Consider the following 12,352-nt stretch of genomic DNA (forward strand, 5'->3'; position numbering starts at 1 on the left):
GAGTGATTCAAACACTAGCATTCCTTGGTTTTTAGATTTTTGCATATTCATTTATTCGGAACACCGCTGTTCCATGATCATAAGCATCCCAGAGTCGTATCGTTTCACTTAACCCGAAATTTGAGTCACAGCGTTGCCGAGTGTGGTCGCCAGCTGGGTCAGCGTCGACTGGAGTGGCGCCAGGGCCGTCAGATTGAGCGCACTCAGGTTGGCAACGAGCGTGGACAGAATGGTTTGCACATTGCCGAGGGCTGGCACCAGAGTGGTTAGCGTTGTTCCGGCACCGGCAACGACCGTTGCAATTTGATTGAGCGCATTGGTCAGCAGAGTGTTAACCGTGCTCAGTGCACTCTGTGGCACGGCCAGCAGCGAGATGGTGGAGTTGGCCAATCCGAACAGCGTGGACAGTGCGTTCGAAACGACCGACGACAGCACGGACTGGGTGGTTGATCCGGCCGAGACGAGCACATTGTTCAGAAGGGTCGTGATTTGCGTCACCAAGTTGGTGATCGTCTGCGACAGGGTGGTGAGCGTGCCCAACAGGAACTGAGGTGCTGCCTGGGTGGCCTGAAAGGGATTGGACGGTTTGGTTAGTGCTAGCGTAAGGACACCATACTGACCATTAGCGGAAGGGTCAGACAAAAACTTACCACAGCAAGGCTCAGAGCAATAGCAAGAACGTACACGGCTTTCATCTTTGAGACAAGCTGTTGATAAGGATCCTGTATGAAGAGCTGAACGACTTGCAGATGAAGTATGATAAATGTTCATGTTTTGCAAAGCGTCTTATATAGTCGTGAAGCGAAACGATAACACGAAAGTTCGAACAATCGATGAATTGTTTGGCGCATCTTTTTCGGGTGCTTCGCGATCGGGAAAATTGTCCTACTTACTAGTAGCTGATATGACGTACAACACCGAGACAAGAACGGTTAGAATGTTTTTCTTTCTTCAATAGGGAATGTCTGTGTCGTAAAACCTCACTAATGGAGGGAGAGCGGGGACACGTGATAGATTAGTGTTAGGAAGATTTCCATTTTGAACGAACGTCGTAGGAAATGGATGCCAAATTAGCCACAACTTTAACGAAATCCTCAACTATGTTTATTCAGATGTTGCTCTATTCAATTACTCCAGACTTTTGGTTCCCTGTCCGGTGAAGCACCGGAGAACCGACTAGACGCCATTCTTTGCAAAACACTTTGACGCTTGTTTGTAATAAATGAAACTGATTCAGATACAGGAAATGCGTTGTACGTCTTCAATCTCGTACACGAAGGGTTCCTCCTGGTGGTACATGAACTTTGGGTATCACGCGCGGTTTTTCGTACATTATTCAAGATTTCACTAACCAAGTTCATTCACCTGCTTGTTAGTGAATCGATAACATCAAATATGTTGATAACAGGTTAAGCCCTTTTACTAGATGCTAAAAGAATCGCACGTAGATTGACAACCAATGATAGGGCCCTTACGACCATTCCCCTAATAGTCGGCCTAATTCATCTATCAGTTGTGACTCAATGATCGTGTCTGTCTGTATGGATTTACTGTTGGATAGTTAATAGTGATTTCAATCAAAACTAAACCATTTTTGCGTGCTAGATAGAGCAATGCGCGTACGAAGAGTAGCGTAACGCAGCTACGCATTGCTCACCAAATAATGAGCCACGTTTGTTATAATAATCAGCTGTGAAAGCACACATGTCACGTATTTTAATTTAACTATTATACCTTCTTTTTTGGCATGATGATACTGTAACGATAGTGCTACTATTTCCTATCAGTAATTGAACTTTCGTCGAGGAAACAAGACCGCCAACAAATCGCTCCAAATGACTATCGGTTCGGTGTGTTACTACTTGAGGTGTTATTTGCTGTATACAATGTTACAAACACAAAGTTAACGTTCGTTACTCGTTCTAGCTTCTCGTTCGCTACCACTATTGCAGCATTTCATTTTATCTGCCTCAACCGGAACAGTGCGCAATGCACCTTGAACAATCTGTTTCCCGAATATGAAGGAACGTTTGTCCTGAACCACATACCGGAGCACGTGCATATACTGATTTTCTCGCAGCTTATGGCCAAGACTGTCGATCACAACATTCTCAGCAATTTATCACCAACGATCAAGCACGTGTTTATGACTGAATCTGCTGTTATGAGAAACATCGTTGTACCGAGCAACAGTACAGTCGAGCAGTTGTTCATCATCCGAACCGGACTCGAAGCGATAAGTTTCGAGGAAAATGGTCTACTCGTGCTGCTGTGTATAGAAAAAGCTCCACTCCATCAGTTACCACCTACGTTGGTGAACTTGAAAAATGTATCTTACATCAAAATTAATCATACTCCAATGGAAGAGCTCAACTTAAGTCTAATTTGTAACCTTCGAAGTCTTGCGACGATCGATCTTAACTACAACAGGATACACTACATCACCAATCCACAACACCATGTCCATGAATGTGATTCAAAGTTGATAGAAATCTCGCTAGCAAACAATCGACTTACGACACTTTCCCCAGACGTATTTGCACCGTTTGGCCGGCTGGAAATGCTCAAACTGTCGGATAATATGATTGAGACAATTTCGGGAGGGTTCCAAAACAACCTAACAGGTGAACTACAGCTCGACTATAACATGCTGTCGGCATTAGATCTGTGCAACTCACACCCAATGCCATACATAACAACTCTTCGCGTAAATCGAAACAAACTCATCCACGTGCCGACGTGTTTGGAACGGTTGCCCAACATAGAGGTTATCACTCTCGAGCATAATCAACTGTCGAACATTTCGATCGACGATTTTAAGCAACTGAAACAGTTGCACTACATACGACTGTCCCTGAATCCGATCGTGTCGTTTATGGTGCATGAGCATTCGCTGCCACCACGACTGGTCGATATAGACATGCGGCACAATTGTATGGAGCATTTGAACATCTCACAAACGTTGGCGCAAAAGTTGAGAATGCATACTTAGAATGGCTTCGTATTGGCGCGAGGATCAGTGTACTTCTATTTTGGTGTTATAGGAAAAACATCTCCCAAACATGTATGTATGTTACCACCAACAAGCCATTATCTGAATGTTTTGTATAGCGTACAGCAGGAAGTAATATACGATTCAACAATGGAACAATGAATTCTAATAATCAATTGTCACGGAAATCTCTTGTGTATACACAATAAGTATATTATTACACTAAAAGCCCATGGGATAGTCAGTTGTGATGGCAAAGATTCGCAGTTCACGTCACACCATGAGTAGCGTGTCCTTTCACGTACGGAGAAGGTTGTTGAAGGAGCTACTACCACCCCTAAGGCCAATACTAACTCTAGCCCTCGTCTTACAGCTTGCTCCTCGCCACTATCGTCGCATTGCATGGCAGTGCGGCGTTTCAGTTTCGCTGTAAGGAGAATGTAAAGAATTACACCTGCACTGTTACAAACTACAGTCCCGCGTTGGAAGGAACGTTCCTGTTTAACCACGTGCCAAACAGGACGGACACGATTGAATTTAAAAATCTTATTCTGCCGATCGTGAACGGTGCGCTGCTCAGCCACATACCTCCCACCGTAAGCAAACTATCGTTCAGTGATTCGAGCAAGGTGCATATAGTGATCGTACCAAGAAACATATCCATCGAAAAGATTACCCTATCGCTCTCCTTACTCGGCCGGATCCGGTTCGAAAGGAACTGCCCCCTTTCCATACTGACAATCTTTCAAAGTACCCTAACAATGATACCACCAACGCTATCTAATCTTCCAAATCTATCCTTCTTCAAGCTTTCCCTCTCGCCAATCGAAACGATTAATTTAGAACAGTTTTGTAACTTCACGCAGCTGAAAACAGTTACGCTGAATAACAATCTTATCGGTTCACTAGAATTTAAAGGTGCTCTGAATCCCCGGTGTAGTCCAGTGTTGGAAAAGCTCACGTTAGGCAGCAACAAGATCAAAGTCGTAAACATGACTGTGTTTGCAAGCATGCGGGCACTGGAGACAATCGATCTGGAAGACAACTTAATCGAAACCGTTGTTGGACAGTTTAACAACAGAAACATCAAAACAGTGATCCTGTCCAGGAACAATCTGCTAACGATCGAACTGTGCGGATGGAGCACGTTGGTGCAGATAGTGTCGTTTTCATTCCACAGCAACAATTTGCAGCAAATTCCGAAATGTTTGGGACGGTGGCCAAAGGTAAAATTTCTTAACTTCAATCAAAACAAGCTGACCCGGGTTGCGATGGAAGCGTTTGCGATGCTAAAGGAGCTAGAGCAGTTGTTTTTCAGTAATAACGCTATTGCAACGGTTACCTGCAACAATCGGCAGTCAGTGCCGCCCAGTCTGAAGGAAATTTATCTCAAACATAATCCACTGCAATTCATGAATTTGACGAACGTATCACTAGCGTCCGTAAAAGTTTACACATAGTTGGCTGTGGCTGAGTAAATGCTTTTTTGATGATGGAAAAAATATAATTTAATTAAAAACAAATATACAACGGTCCCCCGATAGCTCTTTTTGAACACGTTGGTTTGTGTAATGCTGCCTTGTGTGCTGCCAATCATCAGAGTATTGCGTCGTTTAATCGTGTCGCCAAATGTACTCAAGGCTTTGTTGTCGATTGTAGCAAAATTTGATGCTAGTATGATCAGTAAGTGTTTCGGTATCAGAGCAGATATTAAGTGACTTTGTTTGGTGCTCAAAAAATGCGTCAATTAATCATCCTATCGGTAAAATGCTTAACAAAACTGATCCCAGCAGTTTGCTTATATCACCTGACCATATTCGCTGCCTCGGTGGTTGGTTACTCTATAGTTTGTGACGGAAACGCCACGAAACATTGCCTCATCGAGCATCTCAATCCTGTGAATACCAACCTGACTTCGTTCCATGCAAAACTACCGACAGGTGTAGTGTTTGTGCAATTTCGCCACTTCGAAACCTCATCAATCGATCAGTCGATTTTCAACTGTTTTGAGTTAAACTCTGTACAGAGTGTACAAATCTTAGACTCGCGTGCATTGCTTCAAATTATTGTGCCCAGCAGTTTCACCATTAAAAAGCTTGAGGTGAGAAAAACAAGGCTTCACTGGATACACTTCCAGCCAAACGACGCCATTACGGAGTTGATGATCATGTACAGTAGCCTGGGACAGGTACCACCATCGCTTAAGGGCTTGAAGAATTTAATCACCTTGCAACTGCTACATTCCCACATTCAGCATCTTAATCTAGATTTAATACAGTGGTGTCATTCGTTAGATTCGCTAGATCTTACATACAACAATATTCACACGATCACGAGCACTATAAACAGTGGACACAAGCGAAACCTCTTCCAGCTAAACGTAAGTCATAATAAGCTCAGAATCTTAAACCTCGAGCTACTTGCGCCTCTCGGTTGGTTTAACTACGTTAATCTCTCACACAACGCCATAGAATTGCTGGTTGGACGATTCTCTAGCGCTCATCTTTATAAATTAATGCTTTCCAACAATCGCTTTAAAACGCTCGACTTTTGTCAATGGCAAACGATCCCAAGTCTCCAAGTACTATATCTCAATTCGAACGAACTTACGCGGATACCGAACTGTATGCATCATCTACCCTTCGTCAACTACCTGAACTTCAGCAACAATAAGCTTAGGAACGTAAACATGGACGTATTTGGAGGTATGGACGGTTTGGTGTCTTTGGATGTGTCAGCAAATCAAATTTCTTTTATTGTCTTCCGAGAGGACAAACATCCCAAACGTCTAGAGCGACTGATGTTGAGCAGAAACAAAATAGATTGTAGACATGTAACAGAATTTCCCTTTTGCCCGCTGGACATTGAGTTCCAAGCGACTAATGATCAGAGTTCCTGGGCGCGTAACGACAATAAGCTTAAAAAACAACTAATAATAGTCACTTAGATTTCTAGGACACTTATGATTCTAGATATTTTACGAACCAGATCACCAAGCGTTCTGGGACATGTAACTCAAGGCTTATCAGTGGATATAATTAATATGAACAGAAACACTAAGAGTTTTTGCTGCAGGCAAATTCTTCATAACAAATTACAAAATTATACAATTATTGTATTATGCATTAATGGATATTATTTTCAAATTACCAAAATAAAGTGGATGCTCCAGTGTGTCTGTGATGTTTGCAACACCTGTAAAAGCGTTCATTAGAACTCAGTAACAATTGTTACGACTCTGGACCATCCCCCCGTAGTGAGGACTGACTATCCAACTACGTGAAATCGGCAGTCTAGTAAGCCATTCGATGGCCGGTATGACCTTAGAGGTCGTAAAGACAAGAAGAAGAAGAAGATCACAGTTAAAAATCAATACTGGTTTAAATTAATTAATGTTCTAGCAATGCACACCGGAGTTTGCGGGCACAAAGATAGGTTCTACCGGGCCTTGACTAGTTATAATGAATTTTTATAAAAAGTAAATAATGCTTCCATGTTTTTTTTTTTCTAGAAAACATTGCTTTATCGCAGTCTTCATTTATTCGCCACTGTCTCCAGGATTGCACAAGTACATTTGCCGCAATTATCGCATGCCACAGTTATCTACCGTTGGCGTTACTTCGGCAATCGTTCATACCTTGACCGACAGTTGCAGTGTTCTCGTAAGAATTTGTAGAAAACATACAACAAGCCCAACACCACCGGAACGGCCAGTATCACTACGTACGAGATCAGTTGATAGAAGCGTCTCGTCGTCCAGAGCACGGTGTACTTCAGCGTGGTACCATCTGTGAGTATTGAGAAAGGGAAAAACTTTTTTTTTCTAATTGTCCTTGATCGAAATCCCATTCCAAATCTTACCGATCGCTGCATATCCATATCCAATGTCCGGAACACTCATCCGATACGAACACGTAGGGACGATTATTTCCAGTAACTCCTGCGTATCCTGGTGGTAGCTCAGATCGAACGAATGCACCTTATACGCCGTCCGCTTGTCCTGACTCAGCGGCCTATACTGCACCGTTTTCAACCGACTCCGATGTATACGGGCAAACTGCGAAACGTGCAAATGGGCCGAAAAGATCACATTCGGCTTCAGATTATGTATTGCCGTGTAGGTAAAGCTAGACGGCACATCCAGCACCGGTATATGGCTGACAAATATACGCAAATAACGTTCGGAAACATCCGTCCCGGTACTATCGACCATGCGCGGATCGTTCAACGTCATCTCGAGCGTAATCCGGTTGATGTTGTAGATCGTCAGATTATCGTTAATCACCCAAGCCGGCCGCTCGGAAAAATACTGACGAAAGCGTCGCTTTGCAATCGGATTCAACGGTTGTCTCCCATCACCGCCGATATCGTTATCGCCCGGAATGTAGATTACCTTCGCTGTCGGATGAGTTGGGAAGATCGCTCCGAAACGGGTGTAGTACTCCTCGAAATGGATTTCCGTCGAATCGGTACCTTCGTCCATCAGATCGCCGAGAAAAATGATTACGTCCGGTTGCACATGTTCGACCGCTTGCTCGTAGTACCAGGCAAGATAGCGATCAGAATCGTAGTTTGCCAGTCCGGCATAGAAATGTGTGTCGTACGTTTTGCCTAGAATTTGTGGATCCGCTACGAGCAGAATCTTTACACAGCCAGCTGTCGAGAGGAAACGAGATTATTGTATTAGTTGCTTAATTCTTCTTGTCATGCCCCTATCCCTTGCCACGTACCTTCTTTACAGTAAATATTAGACCATTTCAACTTTTGCAACACGTAAATAAGCACCTCGTTGTAGAGTACCAGCAGTCCGAGCAGTATTACGTACACGCGCCACGCCGGATGAAGCCGGAGGAACTTTTTTTTCGTCCTAGCAAGCCAATTCTTTGCCATCGTGTGGTGGATGCAGAGGGCGTTTCGAGAACACGAGATTGTTTTTCTTCCACGCACCAAGAATAGCTTACATCCAGCGGTTTCGTAACCCTAGTCAGCAAACGATGCGTTGCGGCAACATTGTCCTTTTCTGCGGCATCAGTGCGCTTCACAAACAAAGGAGGAAAAAGTGGCCAATACGGGCTATTATTGTTTATAAGTTCAAAGGGCGTATAAAAAAGGGTGTAATTGCGCTTACAGTGCACGGCCACCGACTTTTTTGCTGGACTTGTGTTTTGTGTACAAACAGATTTTTCGTTGTCCTCTTGTGCTTAACTTGACAGTTGAATGTTTTGGCTGCGTACGTATGATACCAAAAAGTGCACAGGCGATCGCATGGATGACATAGCAACGCTTTGTAGAAAGAAAATTATACTCCCAGATTATAGATACCATTCCTACGCTCCTATCTCAATGCATTCACCCTGAAGCACCTAATTTAATCTTTGGTTCAATGACCAAATGTACACCTTTACTTCTATAAACACCTACCCGTGTAGGTCATACATTTTGAATGGGAGTTTACATTTTCCCGGATAAGAAAGCTAATTAATTTTGATCTGCTCGTCATATTTGTACGAAAATGAAACAGAAGACAGATTAGTTTATTTGTCGTGAAACTGCTAACTCGAACAAAATAAATTAGTTTTACATCACAAGGATTGCTAATATTCAAATAACAACTCTGGTCATCTACGACTTCGGAAGGTGGTCGTTGAAATAAAGGGTAATCTATTTTCGGATAATGCGCGAGTTATCAAAACATCATCAAATTATTCCTACCATGGTTTCCGTGTATTATCGAATGGATCATGTACTTTCAGTAATGCATTGACAACCGTCGTGGCTTTGTCACACTTTCATTTAACAATTATAACATTCAATAAGTTTAAGCCTTACAATTTATGCTGCTTGAGGCGCAATTAGAGCTTCATGACGATAAATATATCGAGGTTAGGGGTTTTGCATGAGGTGCTGGCTGTGGGCGCTCAGAGCCTACCCAGTGTAGTGGGGATCTTGATCATGTTCGCCTACAACGAGTGGTGGAACGCTTACTGCGGATGACGGAAGCTCTTACCGGCGTACTTCGCTCCGGCACCGAGCTCCTCCTCGATGCGCAGGATTTGGTTGTACTTAGCCAAACGCTCCGATCGGCATGGTGCACCAGTCTTGATCTGGCCGGTGCTCAAACCCACCACCAGATCGGCAATGAACGTGTCCTCGGTTTCGCCGGAACGATGCGAAACCATCGTACCCCAACCGTTCTTCTTTGCCAGCAGATGCGCATTGATCGATTCCGTCACCGAACCGATCTGGTTCACCTTCAGCAGCAAACAGTTACAGGCCTTCTTCTCGACGGCGGTAGCAATACGCTTCGGGTTGGTAACGGTCAAATCGTCACCGACGATCTGGATCGTCGTGTTGGCAGTGATCTTGCTCCACGCATCCCAATGATCTTGATCGAAGGGATCCTCAATACTGACAATCGGGAAGTCCTTGATGAAGCCCTGGTACAGCTGCTCCAGCGCGTCCGGAGCCAACCATGCGCTCGGGTCCGATTTCGGGTTCTTGAAGTCCAGATCGTACTTGCCCTCCTTGTGGAACTCGGACGCAGCGACATCCATACCGATTTCAACCTTACCGGTGTAGCCAGCCTTAGCGATGGCGTCCTGGATCAGGTTCAGCGCTTCCTTGTTCTCTAGGATGTTGGGCGCGAAGCCACCCTCATCACCGACGGCGGTCGCATCCAGCCCGAACTTGGCCTTGATCACGTTCTTCAAATGGTGGTACACCTCGCTACCGATCTTCATTGCCTCGGTAAAGGACGACGCACCGGTTGGCAGGATCATGAACTCCTGCATGGCCAGCTTGTTGCCAGCATGGCTACCACCGTTGATGACGTTGAATGCCGGCACCGGCAGGATGATGTTAGCATTGCCGGCCAGATCGGCAATGTGTTTGTACAGCGGGACACCCTTCTTGGCGGCACCGGCCTTGCAGATGGCCAGCGAAACGCCCAGAATAGCGTTGGCACCGAGCTTCGACTTGTTTTCGGTTCCGTCAAGCTTCAGCATCAGCTCATCAAGCTAAGTGGACAATAAAGACAGGGCAAAGACAACCGTGAGATTAATCCAACGGTACCGGTGGTCTCGTTGCATAATGTTCTCAATCGCTTTCGGTGCTAAAAATAAATGTCTCTTCTTCCGTGATCGCCGAACTACAACCTACCTCCTTCTGCTGCGTAACGCAAAGGTTGGAAGCCAACACGGCCGGTGCGATGGTCTTGTTGATGTTCTCCACCGCCTTCAGGACACCCTTGCCGTGCCAGTTCGCCTTCTCGTTGTCGCGCAGCTCCAGTGCCTCGTGGACACCGGTGGATGCTCCGGACGGGACGGCAGCCCGGAACAGACCGAGATCGGTCACCAGGTCAACCTCGACGGTGGGGTTACCGCGCGAGTCGAAGATCTGACGGGCCTTAATACTCTTGAACGGCATCTTGGATCTGGATGTTAGGGGAGAAAACCAAAAAAAAAGGAAAAAAACGGATTCATGTAGCAATGTTGCGATAATTCCATGTATTTATGTCCCTCTTGCTCCCATGTATTTTTGGAATCGATTAAAATCTACAAACAATCGTCAATAAAACACATACACACAGGAGTCCTGGCTCTTACATAATTCCTCGGATCATGCTCGTTCGTTGCGCGGAGCTATTGGGCGCGATGGTTTTGTATGTTGTTATTTACGTGGACGCTAATACTTCCGGAGGTTATCAGGTTGAACCCCGAAAAAGAAAAACACACGGCCCTAGTAAAGAGACCAGAAAAAAAACAACCGTGTGTTTTGCTGGTTGCGTTCCCTAGTGACAATCATATCGGTTAAACACCTGATACTATGTACATCAAAGATGGCATTGCTATTTGATTGACAAGAGTGTAATTTTAGAGCATTCTGAGCTCATTCGACTCAAAAAAGATATAAAATTACATCATTTAAGCATATCACAAACATAGCTTAATTTTGCATCACATTTTGTCAACCATAATTACACACGAATGTAGGACATTGGAAGGGGAGAGTGGGAGAAGGGGGAGTTTGTTAGGCGCGTCTCCATTGACCTCTAACCGATTCTAAAGGTCATACGATACCTATGCCGGGTGAAAAATTCACCAACGCAGGAAAATCAGTTTTCCTTACAAAATTTTATCAAATATCTTTCTAATTTCAAGTATTTCACATAACTAGCTGTTAGTGAATCTAGTTAAAAAATTAAAGTTATAAAGAGATTTTTTTCTGGTAGAGTTTTAAGCTTTTTTTAGAGCGGTTAAGCTTTTCCTCTTTTCCAATACAACCATCACCGGTGTGTTGGGTTTGAGAAGGATCGTGAAAAACGAAAGGTGACCTTTGCCTGATAAGCTCAAGGTTAAATAAATGTTCGTTCCACGGACTAAAACAATCGTAATCTAGATTGCCGGATGCACCGCCTCAATCAGCATACACCACACACGAGCGCAATCGTCACACAGGCACATTCGCACACAATACGCTCTTGAAAATGCAATTATTGTGCAATAGGGTAGCTTTTTTCACTTTCACCACACTTGTACATGCCGGCCAAAACGATCTACCGATCCTTATCGGTAACTTAATGGAGAAAGTTATCAAAAAACCGAGTACAAAGTTACGACTCCTTCGTTTATACACAGTTTTACCAACACACCGGGCTTTACGATAAAAATCGATTGGAATATTTCGTCCCACACTTACTTTTCGCTTTACTTTGTGGACAAAGATGGATGAAAGTTGGAGCACAAGAGACACCGAGCCGACCGTTTTCACTGCACCGTTTGATGTGGAATGAGCCAATAACGCTGGCCTCTACCAAGTTGATGAAAATTATCAGGAATTGAACGATTGTCGTACGCGCAGGCGTGAGAAACAGCAACCGTGCGGACCGGGTTGCACAATTTGACAGAGCAATTTGACAGAACCGTACGCCTTGCTAAGCTCCTCAAACAACGGCCGACTAGGTAACGTGGAGATATGTTTTAAATTTTAGAAGAGATTTTTAGTATCGCAGACGTTACCTTAATATAAGCCGCCTAAAATTATCCTCACAGATTAGTTAAAAACGCCGATGTGCGATATGTCTGTCAACAGCATACGCAATTGTAGTACCTGTACGCTTCCTACTTTGACCTTGAGATGTTCTCTCATTAAATCATTATTTTGCTTCTGAGAGCGGAGAGAAATTTGATGGACGATCCTAACTTAGGGGTACTTTGCAGAAATGCATCAAAATTCGATTCTTCTTTTTCGGACCACTAATAGCCTAGAGAGTTCAGTCATTTCAATTTGGCCTGGTCGAACTGGATCGTCCAGTGACGACTCTCATGACATGATCAGCTTGTCTTTGTATCCTCCATTGTC

The 12,352-nt window shown here is 44.2% G+C and overlaps 6 protein-coding genes across 6 annotated transcripts in view; 3 read left to right on the plus strand and 3 right to left on the minus strand.

Annotated features, from left to right (window-relative positions):
- Positions 1-108: 108 nt before the first annotated feature.
- LOC126565532 (uncharacterized) lies at positions 109-695 on the minus strand. The gene is made up of 2 exons (XM_050222718.1): positions 651-695; positions 109-567 (listed from the first exon to the last, which is right to left on the minus strand). The coding sequence occupies exons 1-2, from the start codon at positions 693-695 to the stop codon at positions 109-111; spliced, it is 504 nt and encodes a 167-aa protein (XP_050078675.1).
- A 1,107-nt stretch (positions 696-1,802) lies between these two features.
- Positions 1,803-2,992, plus strand: LOC126565990 (leucine-rich repeats and immunoglobulin-like domains protein 3; the record flags this gene model as incomplete). Its single annotated transcript, XM_050223191.1, has 2 exons — positions 1,803-1,867; positions 1,927-2,992. Coding segments are annotated over 2 exons (1,131 nt in total), but the record flags the coding sequence as incomplete, so codon positions are not given.
- Positions 2,993-3,272: 280 nt separating this feature from the next.
- Positions 3,273-4,452, plus strand: LOC126564900 (leucine-rich repeat and death domain-containing protein 1-like). The gene is made up of 2 exons (XM_050222025.1): positions 3,273-3,304; positions 3,366-4,452. Exons 1-2 carry the CDS (start codon positions 3,273-3,275, stop codon positions 4,450-4,452), a joined length of 1,119 nt encoding a protein of 372 aa, XP_050077982.1.
- Positions 4,453-4,668: 216 nt separating this feature from the next.
- LOC126565991 (insulin-like growth factor-binding protein complex acid labile subunit) lies at positions 4,669-5,939 on the plus strand. The gene is made up of 2 exons (XM_050223192.1): positions 4,669-4,675; positions 4,933-5,939. Exons 1-2 carry the CDS (start codon positions 4,669-4,671, stop codon positions 5,937-5,939), a joined length of 1,014 nt encoding a protein of 337 aa, XP_050079149.1.
- Positions 5,940-6,607: 668 nt separating this feature from the next.
- On the minus strand, positions 6,608-7,893 carry LOC126564875 (uncharacterized). Its single transcript, XM_050221997.1, has 3 exons — positions 7,723-7,893; positions 6,854-7,648; positions 6,608-6,780 (listed from the first exon to the last, which is right to left on the minus strand). Exons 1-3 carry the CDS (start codon positions 7,880-7,882, stop codon positions 6,608-6,610), a joined length of 1,128 nt encoding a protein of 375 aa, XP_050077954.1. The 5' UTR covers positions 7,883-7,893.
- A 1,078-nt stretch (positions 7,894-8,971) lies between these two features.
- Positions 8,972-12,352, minus strand: part of LOC126564716 (enolase) — a 111,973-nt gene continuing 108,592 nt past the window's right edge. Inside the window, exons 2-3 of the mRNA XM_050221810.1 lie at positions 10,151-10,424; positions 8,972-10,008 (exon numbers count right to left, since the gene is read on the minus strand). Coding sequence (XP_050077767.1) covers positions 8,974-10,008; positions 10,151-10,417 — 1,302 coding nt within the window. The 5' untranslated portion in view covers positions 10,418-10,424 and the 3' untranslated portion in view covers positions 8,972-8,973. The remainder of the gene's footprint in view (positions 10,009-10,150; positions 10,425-12,352) is intronic.

The sequence above is a fragment of the Anopheles maculipalpis genome, chromosome 3RL, assembly GCF_943734695.1.
Source record: "Anopheles maculipalpis chromosome 3RL, idAnoMacuDA_375_x, whole genome shotgun sequence".
Lineage (NCBI taxonomy): Eukaryota > Metazoa > Arthropoda > Insecta > Diptera > Culicidae > Anopheles > Anopheles maculipalpis.

Bases quoted from the DNA above. Each gene is read 5' to 3' on its own strand.
- LOC126565532 (XM_050222718.1), bottom strand. From the start codon at position 695: ATGAAAGCCGTGTACGTTCTTGCTATTGCTCTGAGCCTTGCTGTG. The intron at 568-650 runs GTAAGTTTTTGT...AATCCCTTTCAG, and splicing joins TTGCTCTGAGCCTTGCTGTG to GCCACCCAGGCAGCACCTCA.
- LOC126564900 (XM_050222025.1), top strand. From the start codon at position 3,273: ATGAGTAGCGTGTCCTTTCACGTACGGAGAAG. The intron at 3,305-3,365 runs GTTGTTGAAGGA...CTCGTCTTACAG, and splicing joins TCCTTTCACGTACGGAGAAG to CTTGCTCCTCGCCACTATCG.
- LOC126564875 (XM_050221997.1), bottom strand. From the start codon at position 7,882: ATGGCAAAGAATTGGCTTGCTAGGACGAAAAAAAAGTTCCTCCGGCTT. The intron at 7,649-7,722 runs GTACGTGGCAAG...TCCTCTCGACAG, and splicing joins TAATATTTACTGTAAAGAAG to CTGGCTGTGTAAAGATTCTG. The intron at 6,781-6,853 runs GTAAGATTTGGA...CAATACTCACAG, and splicing joins ATATGGATATGCAGCGATCG to ATGGTACCACGCTGAAGTAC.